Below are 14,501 nucleotides of genomic sequence, written 5' to 3'. Positions count from 1 at the left end.
TGCAAAAAAAACCATTGCTAAATTATATTTCGGTGGTCGTCATCTCATTAGTACCGGAGCAGAGTTCATCCACACCACCCAGAACCACTTCCTTCACCCACGGTGAGTTTCCAGGGTTCCGATTTGCTTTGTACTATCTGGCTTTGGAATTAACTAGGTACCCTCTTCGCTGTTTCTGTTTCCCGAGCGCCACGACGTGACGATCTTCAGACAAGGAGTGTAGTCAGCGGTAGGCATTAGTTTGGCATTGCTGACGTCATGAGCGACCAATAACCATCAAATAGGTCGTATGCTCGTTGCCTGCCTTCTTAGGCAAAGCAATTACAAAAAAGTTGATTAGTTTCGAAACATTCACTAGCTCTCCTGTTTGATTTATTTTGTGGATCAGTTCCAATACAGCCTATATGTGGTTTTGTTCCAGAGCCCTTGAATTGGATTATTATTTTGTAATAAAAAAAAAACGAACTGAAGTGACGACTGATATTAATATGATAAAACTAAACAAATGTGTGATTAAATTGTTTCGATTTTTTTTTAATTTCTTTATATAATATCATGTTTAGATAAATATTTTATTTTAAAATATATAAAATTAAACAAGCAAATTTTTAAACATCGAACTACCGCCGTCTCTTGAGATTACGGTTATTAATCGGCGACTTTTAAAAAATTTTAAACTTTTGATTACTTTTAATTATTGAACAACCAAAAGTAATGCATTCATTATAATGAAATGGGTTTAGTATTTATTATAATGGTATTAGTGTATTTAAGTAATTGGAGCAAAAACAACACAAATATTAAAGGTTATGAAATAAAATAAGATTCATGTCTATCATAGTATAATCCAAAAATATAATGTTATACATAACATTGCTTTCGTGTAGTGAAGATATTATACATACAATAGCTTAACAATCCCAATTTATACAGCCATTCACAGTTTAACGTTAAATCTATAGTATGGAAAAAAATATTGGTACATACATCAACAAATTACACCTAAAAGGGTTATAAAAAATTACATAGGCGACCTTAATATATAAAAACTGAATTGAAAATTTTAACTGAGTCTCGCTTTATAATTTACTAAAAGATTGGTGATCAATTTTTTTTTTTACTTTATTACAGAGCACAATGTTTTTCCGCACGGACAGCCACTAACATAATGCCTATTTTGACAGTGAAACAATTTTGTGTCCAGTTTAAGGGGGGACATCTGTTAGAATACCTCGTGTCATTCAACTTGCTAACTCTATGGGCTCCGTAATTATTTATGGCAATAAAATCATTCTAATGTAACTGAAACGACCGAATAGAATATCTCAAGGGGAATGCACGTTATGGTGTCTTCGGGGTACTTCAAGTAACTGCTTATCATCATATGGGCGGTAAGCAGCTCGTCTACTTAATTACGCAGAAAAAAAGCTGAAATATACAAAAATGTATACATACCTACTTAAATAGATAATAAACTATGTTGAATAATGTGAACACCACCTACAATGTATTTATTAAAACTACAAATTACATTAATATCATATTTTGCTTTCCAGAGACGCCGCTTTGTTTACAAAAATTATAGTCGTGTGTCTACATATATGTGCTAATATAATTTTGACTAGTAAGCACCAATTTACTAATATTTATCAATATATTATTATATTTCACACAAGTATTCTTAAATTAAATATTTACACTGTTCGATTCACAAAATTTAAACGAGCAAATCTTAAAACAAGTCTTCCATAACTATAATTAAACTTAAAACATTTTGAGCGTCAATACAAGCAATAAAAAATAACGTGTGGGACTTAAAAAGCCCAGTGTGTATTATTTTGGGGATAATCTAAAACATCGAACGTTGAAGGTATATGTATGTAAATGACATTCAAATTAAACTTTTTTTTCTCAATCTAATCGTGTCATTCGGTTGTAAATCGATGCTTTTCTAATATCGATCATCCATAGCATCAATTGTATTTTTTTTTCACTGTAAAGAAACCAAATTCCGTTCACATAGCCCTAAACTTTATTAACACTAAGCATACCATAACCGGTCCTTAAATTTTTGTACAAAAAATGCGCATATCATATTATCTCTTTAGCACCTTTGACTTTATGACATTTTTTATTAATTATTATAATATATAAAATTAGTATTCTATTATTAATTTTTTTAACACTTGTAGTTTACCTATAGGCACAACCGGTCAAATGAACTGGATCACAATTTATTGCCTTTTAGGGTTATCATATAAAAAAATATGATGCAAATTAATATTCGACAAATATTGCATTCAATTTGTTGCTATTTCGGCAAATATTTCCTTAGTTATTTGAATGAAAATAGTTGGGATTAAAATTTCAAGAAAGTAACAAAAGCTTCCGACAGAAAGAAAAATTTTAGTGTAAGAAAAGGTTAATACAGTATATATACTGTATAAATCTGATAAAATCTTGATAAGATATTATAATATCTTATCAAGATTTTATCAGATTTCTTTTTACCCAGAAGAATATCCCAGGAAAATATGTCTTGTGGGTTACAAGTACTTTTCAATCTCTTTAATTACGTTGGTGTAAAGGCCTGGATTTGTTCAAGCAAACGACCTGAGAAAATTTATCGAGAAAAAACTTTTTCCTTACTCCGGTTAGGAATTGAACTTGCCGCCAACCTTCCAGAAAATAATGAACAACCAGAAACAACAACTAATACGAAAGGATCATCGCTAAGTCCACTAAAGATTGGTATTAACGACAGTCGGGAAAAAAATTTTTTAGGTTATTTTTTTGTTTAGGTTATTGACACGAAAATAAATGTGTTCTAAATGTGAAAAATATGTTTACTTACGGAAAAAGTTTATTGAAGAAACGTATTAAATTAAAATTCTTATACTTTATCCAATGATGTTATAGTAAAAAGAGGTAGATAAGTTACTTGAGTTCGTAAAGTGGCGCCGTAAAACTGAGCTAATTAGCGCACTCAAGCTTAGTCTCGTGAAAGCATTGGTAACGTTGACTGTGTTTTTTGTTCCGCGAAATTTCTTTAAAATGCCGTCCTGTGTTATGCGACACTGTAGAAACTATACAAGAAAGACTCCCAAAAGTCTAGGGATGACATGTCATGCGAAAGTATTAATTTTAAATTGATTTGCTTTTATATTGTTTAAGAAATCCAAAATATTAGCTTAAATTTATTAAAAAAGGCTCGAGTGCGACGGCATATACTCCGGTCACCGAGTGTAAGAGAGATGTCTGTCAAGATTAAAAAGAGTAATGTAACAGAAAGGACATTTCCATGATATTGCCTACACATTAGCTCACAACAACCGAGAAATGAATTAACAAATTTGATATTATTTTTAAAGGTTTCCGGCAAATGTATTAAGATGTAACCAATGGATAAATATTGTACGTAGACAAAGACATGAAGAGGATTGGCCAAATAATAATGAACTAAATGAAAATAAAAAAATAAAATTATTTGTCCTTTGCTGTTTTATTTCTTAAAAGAATAGTCAGGAGTTCATTTTAAATATATCAATTCTGCTTACTAAACCGTAGGCATCAAATAATTTTATGTTAGTTCTGTGACATTTTAATTGTTAATCTATGAAGTAAGTCGTGACATCGCAACGACACTGCGTAATATATATTCGTCTTGTTTACGGTCTTGCTAGTTAGCATGCTATCTTTTTCACACATTACAACCTTGTCAAGTTAACTCTGCTCACGCGGCTATATGATATTATCATCAACTAATTGTCGATTTAATTCGTCCGCATAATATCGTATAGTTTAGTGTGTTTATAAATATATATAGGTACATACGCCGCGGACAAGCTTGACTTCGTATTAGTACTAATATAACGTATCTACCTCTTTTTACTATAACATCATTGACTTTATCTTATACTTTTAAACGAACAATTCTTGTATATTAATATATATGTATATAATCTGAATCTCGAAAACGGCTTCAACGATTTTCATAAAATTTAGTATACAGGGGATTTCAGGGGCGATAAATCGATCTAGCTACGATTTATTTTCAGAAAATGTTGTTTTATTCGTGTTTTCAATAATCAACTCTTCCCGACATCTATTGGCGAATAATAATACTATTTTTCTTAATTAAGGACAACTAACCGCTTTAAAGATACAGCATGGCGTTATCAAAAAAAAAAACATCGGTCATCATCTAGTTTTTATAATAGACATTGACAATATACATTTTCGTTTAATTAAATAATAATGATTCATATTTCATACATTCAATCGGGAAAGATAAGGACCGGTCATCTCACTTGCTGTGGTACGAATCGGTATGCATTAAGTGTAGGCATATAAAGTGTTGAATCAAAGGGCTAATGCTTTCGTTTTTTAACAGAAACAAAAAACTCGGTGGTAAGATAATGAAATTGTTACGTGGGCAAATAAAAAATCACGGGGTGTTAAGAAAATTCAAAATACATGTAATAATGATAATAATATGAATATATTATAATCTATTTCGACTTAAATGAAGTTTAGAGGATGAATAAATGTCTTTTCTTCTCAGTCGTGTTCTATGATAAATTTGATGCTTTTATCAAATTTATCATAGACATATTACAGTTTAGACAGATTCACAATCTTCTTCACAAGGCATCAGTATTATTCCTCAAAAAATTATAGTAACTCGGGGAAGGAGAACATTCCTTCCCCGAGTTACTTTAGCAAAGGTAATACTATATATACTCTTATAACAATATGTTAATTATATAACATAAGGCTTAAATATGGTGCTTGCTTTACGATGCGACAATTAGCCTCCATTTTAATTCAATGTTGCTAATTTACAAATAATATAAGATGCCAATCAAGATGTAATCAACTGTCATAGTTTTCTTTAATGTATAAAATTATTTTATAATATTCGCGTTTTGACCAAAAATAGCTGACTACAAAAAACCAGCCTCCATTCACATACCTCGTCTTACTATTTAAAGTACAGTTTAGAAAGATGTTGCTGGAAGGAAAACATGGAAAATTCTAAATATTTCTATTGTTACATAATTAATACATTTCTAAAATCGTTTGCCTCTGCCTTGCTATACGAATCTATATTCCCATGAAGCAAGCCGGCAAAAGCTCTAAACATAGCATCTCGTATTTTATTGATTTAAGACATCAAACCACAAAATGATATCTTTTGTGTACCTTTATATGTATCTTTATTATATTGTTTTCCTTCCAAAAAACCTTATTACCGCTTAAATCTTTAAATATCATATCAATAGATACAATAATCTAAGGAGTCTAATTTACACGATATTTTACTCTTTACAGTGTACTAGTTTATCTGCCGTCTGGTGTAGTGGTAAGTGACATGGTCACTACACAAGGAGGTCGCGGGTTCGAATCCCGCCAAGGTAGGATATTTGTATGATAAATATAAAATGTCTTTTCCAGGGTTATGGATGTATACTAAATATATGTATTTGTATAATAAAAATCTTACATTTATTTCCGTTACCTGGTACCTGTAACACAAGTTCTTTATGAACTTAGCACGGGCAGTTGACGTGGCGTGATCGTTAGTAAATATTTATTATTTAGTGCAGTTTCCTTGATGCTATAAACACGATGGAACTTTTAAAAAACGTACCGTAGGTCTTTTTGCGTTGTGCTTCTGTAGTCCCAATCATTCCTGACCGTTCTGCGGCGTTATGACGGGCAGCTGTCGCGCCGCGTTCAGTCGCCGGTGAGCCTCGGAGCCGGTGAGGGCGGCCACCGTGACGCCGGCCTGGTACGAGGCCGGGACGCGCACGTGACGAGTCCTCGTCGAACGTTCCACCCAGCCGGCGGCTCGCCATTCCCGTATTAAGTTCACGACTTGACCTGTCAAATGCGACGTAGGTACGATGCATTCCGGTAATCGACCGGTACGAGAGCCGTTTTACCTCTTGTGGGTCTGCACGTGAAGCATTTCTGCCGATGCGTTTCGGTTTGAAGAGCGGGGTAGTCGTTGTAACTATATTGAGACCTTAGAACTTATATCTCGAGGTGGGTGACGCATTTACGTTGTAGATGTCTATGGGCTCCGGTAAGCACTTAACACCGGGTGGACTGTGAAATCGTCCACACATCTAAGCAATAAAAAATAATAAAAAATTACTGTTGGTAGGGCGTGTTGTGAGTCGGCACGGCTAGGTACCACCACCTTGCCTATTTCTGCCGTGAATCAGTAATGCGTTACGATTTGAAGAGTGGGACAGTCGTACTATACAACTGAGACTTCTAACTCATGTCTCATTGTGGATAGCGCAATGACATTGTTGATGTCTATGGGCTCCGGCGACCACTTACCACCAGGTGTGCCTTGAACTCGTCCAACCATCTAAGGAACAAAAAATATCAAAGTAGAAAAAACATGGAACTTGCAGAACACACGAGAGAACAGAAGTCCATTTTTAGACCGAGAGGTATAATAGGTTGGGGAAAAGTTTCTTCCTATTTTGTGGTAAGTGGTTGACATCAAAATTTCCGGATTGAAAATGTTTAAACCAAATTTATGCTTCTCTCACAGACACTTCACTAGGTCTAAAACATCGCTAATTTTTTTCGCGGCTTGCGTTGCATTTTTACCTTTTTTGTAGTAAAATTTTAAAATGTATTGAATTTCTTCATTAGATTCACTCATCTTGACAGTACGAAAAAAAAAAAAATTACACATTTTCCTAATTTGAATTTGGAATTATCTTTAAAATTTAAACTTTTAATGATACTAAAACCAGCCAGATACAAGTAGTATAGCCAAAGAGATTTTATTACTACTTCATACATACTATATAATGCGAAAAGACTTTTTCCCCAACCTATTAGATTATGTTTGTTTCAAAAAAATTAAATATTACAATAAAACTCACCAAAGACATTGTACGTGTGAAACCGCCGATCTGGCACAAACATGAGCGGCGTGAGGTCCGTGTCAGGTGTGTATCTGCTAAGGATATCGCGGCTGCGGACTAACAGCACTGACGGCGACACCAATCGGGCCCACAGGACGTGCTCGCGGACACACTCCACGGGATTACACAAGTAAACCCCTCGCGGTGACACCCCAAACACCATCTGATGGTGCCACGCATCTGGCAAGTCTCCTTGACAGCCCATTTGAAGATTTAGCGTTAGGATCGGTATAGCTCCTGGAAAGAAGAAAAAAAACATTTGCAATGTTATGAACTTCCTAAGTAATGAAATCATTATGGGACTGACATAAATGATATGTTAATCTAAAGACATATAGTTAAAAAAATCTTAAGCTCAAAATAAACAGTACATTTTTTTTATTACTTCGTTCTTGTTAATATTGTTTGGTAGTCGCGATTTCGAATACAAATAACCAGAGTAAGTCGTATTTTTTAAAAGCCAATTAAACGTCTATTGGCCATTCCACACAAATCTGTATTTATGGCTTGAGTGTGGCCAGACTTCGAACGCCTTATTCCCAATTATTCATTTACTGAGATATAAGTAAATTATTACCTAAACTTATCCAATCAGCTAACCAGTGCGAGAGCGAGACGGCACGTTCAGGATAGGTTGGGAAAAACCTCGCCGTGACCAGGCCGTCAGAAGCTCTCTGTATGCCGGTGATCAAATCAGCTGCAGTGCAACCGGCGACCGCGCGGCTTAAAATGTACCTAGAATTAATTACTTACATATTATTCTAGTATAGTAACCGGCAAACTTCGTGAGCAAATGACCTTGACTGCGCAGAACCGAATTTTAGATCACTTTGGTGGTGAGGGTGAGGCGCGACGGCAGGGGAAATCGTATCGAGCGCGTTATTGGTAGATCAGTTGAACCTTGCGTCCCGCACCGCGCCCTTCCACCGCGCCGTTCCGCTTGCTCCCAAAAGTACGCTTGCGTACAGTGAAAAGTTTATCGTTATTAATCGTTAAGTTATTTGTTATAATTGCTTGTTGACTTTGTTGCCATTGCTATATGTTGAGTGTTTGTTGATTTTTTATAAAAAATACACTATGCCGCGACAAACTGGTGTAGTATTCAAAAGAAAGGGTAGAAAAATTGTGTACGACGTATATTGCTTCATTATAAAACAGGGGAAGAATTATATGGAAAAAGTAAAACAGACTTCGGAAGCAAGAAAAACATCAGTAAGTACTGTTAGGTGCATTATTAACGAAGCTAAAGGCTCTGGCTTGCTCGCCGTGTTTCGAACTCCGGGTAAGAAAAGATCAGGGAAGAAGAAAGTTACCGGAATGGATAGTTTCGTTCAATCTGTAATAAAAAGATGTAATCATAATAACTACATAACAAGCAGCGAAACTCCGTACCGTAGAAAGGCTTAGAAAAATTTAAAGAAGGTATAAATTTGAATGGCTCGGAATGAAGCTTACGACGAATTATAAAAGAGCTAGGCTTCAGATGGAAAAAAAACAGAAAGTAATCGGAAGCTGGTAATTGAAAAAAGTAACATTCGATTACTACGAATCGAATATCTTCAAAAAATAATTAATTATAGACAAAAAAGAAGACCGAACCGACCGAGTTGTAAACTACACCGATGAGCCCTATGTCGACTTATCACGATGATAGCGACTCGGGTGATGAAAACAGTGATGATGATGATGGTCAAGATTATGATAACGAAAAAAAAATTACAAATACCAGCTTTGCTTCAACTGAACGAAGACCTGGCAACAGCTCTAGTTTTGACTTAATAGAAGGAATATCTATTTTACCAAAAGATTAAATTATTACACTTATTAACCTATATTTTTTGTTGATGTTCTAATAAATATATAAATAAATACATAATATGTTGATTTTAATAATTTAATAGCATTATGACGCAGAGTAAATAATGTTTTTGCACGTGAGTGTACCATGCGCGAACTTACCCCCACTACGTCGACAAATGCTCAAGAAGTTTGCCGGCTATTATACCTCAATCCTCAAAATTATTTTCTAAGGCAATTTCAATGGTTTATTTATCGCAAAATTAGACTGAAAACAGTAACCTTGGATATAGTAAAATGTTCATTTCGCGCCTTATTAATTTCACATAGTACATCAATAATCAATAATATACAATTATAAAGTATTTAAATTAATATTGAATTAATAATAAAATGAATAAGACAGTGAGGGAATGGTGGCCAAGATTAGGTCGTAGAGGTACCGGAAGTCTCAGTGCACGATGGACTAATGGACAGTTATGATGGGTGGACGTGGATAAAAATGGGGAGCGATCAAACATTACGACATTAAAAAGGGTAGGCCTATACCCAGCAATGGGTATCATAAATAAACGTAAATAAAACTGCGAAAGAAATTTCATTCTAAAAATGATTTTAAATGCCTAAATGTCTAAGATAATTGTAGGTCTACTACTGTCGGATGAATGTGTTGTATGAGATATACTTATGATAGTTAAAATTACACTCCTGATGTGTATTCAACGATAATGAAATAATGAGTTATCTGGCTTCATGAACATTTTGTATAAATTATTAACTTCTATCTGACTTCTGGAAATACAAAGTTCATTTACTTTTTGGAATTGCTTTAGATGAGTAGATACGTTTTTTTTGGTCTTGACTTTTAATATAATATATTTAGGTATCAAAAAAACAATAAATATCATCACACAGATGGATACATACATTAGATATAATTAAAATTTTAAAAGTTTAACTCATGCATATTGTATTATATAATTACAATGGGTACCAGTGGTAGAACCTTATGCCTTATAACTATAACATTAAGATTAAGGTTGTTCAATAGTTATCTTTTGTACACGTTACCTTGGTATTGGTGCATTGTTAGCTCTTAGTCTTGTACCAACAGCTGAAGTGATTTTTTCTATATTCACTGGCACACCCAGAGCAATCTGAAAATTTCATTAGTTTTTGTTGATGTAGGTGGTAGATCACAGATAACTAGTGTGATACACCTGGCCACTTGAGACATTATGTCCATTCCTATCTACCTTTTAAATATTTTTCACCTTCAAACTAGGTTAAACATTCTCAATTGTGAATACAGCATATCCAAATTTGATCATTGTTCATTTAAGCTAATTATTGTTTAATCCACTCACAAAAACATTAATAACTGCTGTCGCGCCACAAGCTGAGGTGCCGATTTGTGTGACCTGTCGCTCACAGGCTTCTCGCTCTGACCAGACCATGCAACGTGGTAGCTCCGCACATACATTACTTGAAGTTGTGGCCTGTTCTGTTGTGTCATTCTCCTAAGAATTCAAAATTAAATTAAAAAATTTCAAAATTATAGTAAAACCTTTTCAATATTATTATAATAACATATTATGTATTTATACTTCTATATTCTTCGTTTGTAAATAGTAGTCATAAAACATCATTAAGATTATATTTCATACATACTCATCAACTAAATTGCTCAAGCATACATTTTTTTTTGGAAATCTGTTAATTTAAGTTTGCAGATGAGAAACCTTATGTCTCCATACAAAGACCCTTTATCATAGGCATGTTTTGCAAAGCAAAAAAACTATCGAGACCATAAATTAGTAATCTATATTCATCATATAGTATAGCTGTGGAACATAATCTTACACAAGTGTCTAGCAAAGAGAAAAACAAAATTTATTTAATCAAGTTACATATTTTACCTTTGTTGGAATGTGACTATCACTGTCTGGTTTCGTCTTTTCTTCTGTAGAATTTTTAGCTATTTTGAGATGGTATACAGAAGATAAATTATTGGGATCAACTCTTCGTGAGTGTCCTTTGTGGTACTCATATAAAATACCATCTGGATATTCTTCTTCATCACCTAGAACATGAACTTTTATCTTTATCTATTCTTAAACATTAAGCAGGCCGAATGCAGGCAACATTGGAGGAAGCTGGTGCAAAAACTGGACCAAGGTGGTCTCGACCCTCAGTAATGAGGAAACGACAAAGAAGAAGAAGAAGAAGAATTCTTAAACATTTTAACTCTGTCAGACATTATGACATTATTTTTACCAGAAACCACATCTGCAATTGTAGAGGCAAATTGTAAAATTGGTTCAATATTAAAACAACCATATTAAATAATTTCGGATTTCATCTGCATGGTATTCAGTTGGAAATGCACTTTCCTACTAATTAATGTAACATAACCAAAAATCGATTCATAAAACTAATATTATCCATATAATATAACTACTGTATATAGCCTTTGTAAATATGTACATATAACCTTTAATATTTATGTTCCATGGTAATATCATGAAAATATGTTTTTTATATAAAGTAAAAATTGTTGGTAAAAGTTGCTTTATTAACAATTAAATTAAAAAAAAACGTAATAATTAAATATTATTAAGTATTTTTTAATCTTATCTATCTAAATAATTATTTAGTTGCATGATGAGCACACAATAGCAGACCTGTCTCATTGTATGCTATATGCTCTACTGATTAAAAAAAATTTATAAAAAATCTTACTGTTTAACATTTCACTCAGGCAAACCAAGTCTCCAGTTGTTGCATGATGACAGGCAAGTCCACTGGTTGGCCAAAGTGACATAGTCCTGCGGACTAATAATTCCTCTCCTCTTGCATTAGATTGCATTATATAAGGACCATATAAACTAGTTGACTCAACCACATCCCCTTGCCCAGTGTTATCGTTACTTGTAGAGGGTATGTCATGTGAATAAGCTTCAAGATCATTGTGCGAAGAAGCACTTGGCAAATTTACTGAGTTAGCTCTGGGAGCTGAAACATTCTCTGGTGAAGGTGACATCATTACTGGTTCATTCTCCTCTGGCATGTTACTAGCTGCTTCTATTTCAGCATCGGGTATGGATTCATCACCAGTATCCATTTCGCAAGAAGGCCCCGGGTCAAAATCCATTTCAAGGAAATCCATATCTGGACTAGAGGCACGTGAACCTTGCTCTCTTTGGCCTTGCTGTGGAACAGGGTAATTTGGCGGCAAGGGTAGATGATTATCCAGTGGCAGCCCCATATCCAAGCTGAAGAATGAACTTGGTAGATCAGCCAAATGCTCACCACCTCTATATGTATATATACAGCCATCTTCAGAGCCTAAAGAATAATCATCATTACCTGTATCACTAGAACTATCATCAGCATCAAAATTAGGCCTGTTGAGTTTTAAACTGGAAGGTCTTTTTCTGCTTTCTCTGCAATTACTGTCAGGTTCATTAACTCTGTTAATACCACTTGTTGAGGGAACGTTAGGGCTGTTGGCAGCCAGATCTTGACAAATCTTGTGTTTTTGACATGACAACACATCTTGGTTGAGCTCAACTCCGTTATCGTACACCTTTTTCGAAGAAATTACGTCTTTGTCGTTACACGAATTCATCTTCACATTTGACTGATTTGTACATACAATTTTTGAACTCTCTGCGTTACTTTCAGCTAAGCTATTCGATGAAACAACTTCATTATATGATAAACAATTGGTTTGTTTTGATCTAGGTCCGTTTAGCGACAAAAGACTTGAACTTTGATTGGGAGTCGATGTAAACATATTTTCCAAGTTCGTATTGTCACTTCCTTGTACGGGACTCCCTTTTCCTTTTATATCCTTTGCGCCATTACATTCTAAAGTATTTGAGCTTATCAATGACGACGATTCTTGATGAGGTTCCATGATCACAATTCACAAGTATAACGTAACCGTTGTTCCACACTTTAAACTTTATTTAAGGTTGGTTATGCAAATTAGGGATCAAATGAGTCGATATTCTAAACAAACCCATAACGTTTATAAGTTAAATGCGCCCGGCAAACTACACTAAAATAATTCTAAAATAATAACAAACAAATCCGTAATTTTTATCAAAGAATATTTGACAACTGCTTGACATTTCAGGAAAACATAAATTTTTTTAAGGGATTTTATGACCTGGTAACTAAGATCTTTAAGTCAAATCTTATTTAGAAAATGTTCATTACAACTCGACCGAGCTAAGTTTGCACCTCGCTTGAATGCGGCGCTCTGCCCACTTCCCCGCTCACCTTCCCGCGATCGCCCTGTCGCGTCAGTACAGTTAGCATCTTTGTCACCGACACGCGTCAGACGAGCTTTCGTCTCCCTATCCGTTGAATTTTTAATTTTTTTATTGTTCTTATTAGATTTTTTGTTAAAGTTTAGTTTTAATCCCTGTTTTCCAATTACAGCACTAGAGCGCATTATACGGCATAATGCTCAACGTTGAATGTTCCAACTACAGCAACGCTTCGCACAATCGAGTAGTCTCAAGCACAATTCGGCATTGTGCGCCACTGAGTCGCATTATGTCGCATTATGCTCTGTAATTGGAAAACAGGGATTATTGGACTATTTTTGTTAAGTTTTTGTTGAACTGTTGTTACTGAACGCTTAACGTTCATTTTTTTTACTTTGAGAGTATTATTGTGGGCAACAAAATGAAAGGAAAGGTGATACACAGTGAAGGGAGAAACATAATCCTGAAAAAGAAACATAATGGAAAATTATTACTGAGCAATTGGGATACAAATTTAAAAAGTGCAAGAACGTCCGGGTGGTCTTAATACAAAAACCCGATATCGCTATATTCTAATGTACCTATGTATAATATATTGTTAAAAACAACAAAAGAAAAGTAAAATCTAACAAACATTTGTTTACATTTTTAAAGTCATAGCGAATCCCTTTTTCAGACCATACCTAAGTGGAAGTGTGAGGTAATCGATGCGAGGTGCAAACTTAGCTTGGTCGAGCTGTACTTTGGGGGTCCAGGAAAACATTACCTAACGAAACACAGATTATTAATTTCTTCTTCTTTTTTTAATTATGGCATGTAGCTTCTTGGGATGCCTTTGTTTCCAGGGTTGAGTTTAAGAAATCTTCAATTAATAAAAACAGACATGTATAACTAATTTTATTGAAAAATGACTTAAAGCGAAAAGCGGTAAAGTTGATTAATTGGTGACTAATCAATTGTGATGAAATTAAAATGATCGAGATGAAGTGGGTTGGAATAAAGTTTAAAAAATATAATGGTTATTTACTGATATTTCCGCGGTCTTTTTGAAAAACTCGAGAAATTACGTCCAATAGCTTTGCTTTTTCTACACTTGTCCATTTTCACAGATGCTGAATTGTTAATAAAAACCATTGTTACATATTTAAGCCCGAAGAAACACTATATTAAAAATATATTATAAAATGATTCACACAATTTTGATCTTCACATTCCCGCCAAAAATCCAGATTAATTAAGTGTTAAAGTATGAAATTGCTGTTCTATTGTAATAGGTACTTCGAATTGACATAGAACCTTCATGATTTGAGATTTTAGGTGAAACTTTTTGAAACTCAGACGGTGCCTATGAGGTTCTTCTTTTAAAAAATGTGCAACATTCGATTAGGTATCGATTTTCATTTTTTTTATTATTCAGCTTATACAAGAAAGATGTTATTACGAAAATTCGAGTGATTTTTGAATACGA

At 34.1% G+C, this 14,501-nt stretch overlaps 1 protein-coding gene across 2 annotated transcripts; it reads right to left on the bottom strand.

The window, feature by feature from the left end:
* Positions 1-825: 825 nt before the first annotated feature.
* Positions 826-12,895, bottom strand: LOC114244205 (uncharacterized). Of its 2 annotated transcripts, XM_089735118.1 has the most exons (8): positions 11,496-12,895; positions 10,673-10,836; positions 10,121-10,273; positions 9,825-9,910; positions 7,534-7,691; positions 6,915-7,193; positions 5,654-5,886; positions 826-5,528 (listed from the first exon to the last, which is right to left on the bottom strand). In XM_089735118.1, the coding sequence occupies exons 1-7, from the start codon at positions 12,673-12,675 to the stop codon at positions 5,690-5,692; spliced, it is 2,217 nt and encodes a 738-aa protein (XP_089591244.1). In that variant the 5' UTR covers positions 12,676-12,895; the 3' UTR covers positions 826-5,528; positions 5,654-5,689. The 2 variants fall into 2 exon arrangements, with proteins under 2 accessions (XP_089591244.1, XP_028031756.2); XM_028175955.2 differs by having other exon boundaries at positions 826-5,886.
* Positions 12,896-14,501: the final 1,606 nt, after the last annotated feature.

The sequence above is a fragment of the Bombyx mandarina genome, chromosome 19 (genome assembly GCF_030267445.1).
Source record: "Bombyx mandarina strain Sakado chromosome 19, ASM3026744v2".
Taxonomy (NCBI): Eukaryota; Metazoa; Arthropoda; class Insecta; order Lepidoptera; family Bombycidae; genus Bombyx; species Bombyx mandarina.
The sequence above is the reverse complement of the archived record's forward strand: the minus strand, read 5'-3'. Positions and strand labels throughout refer to the sequence as shown.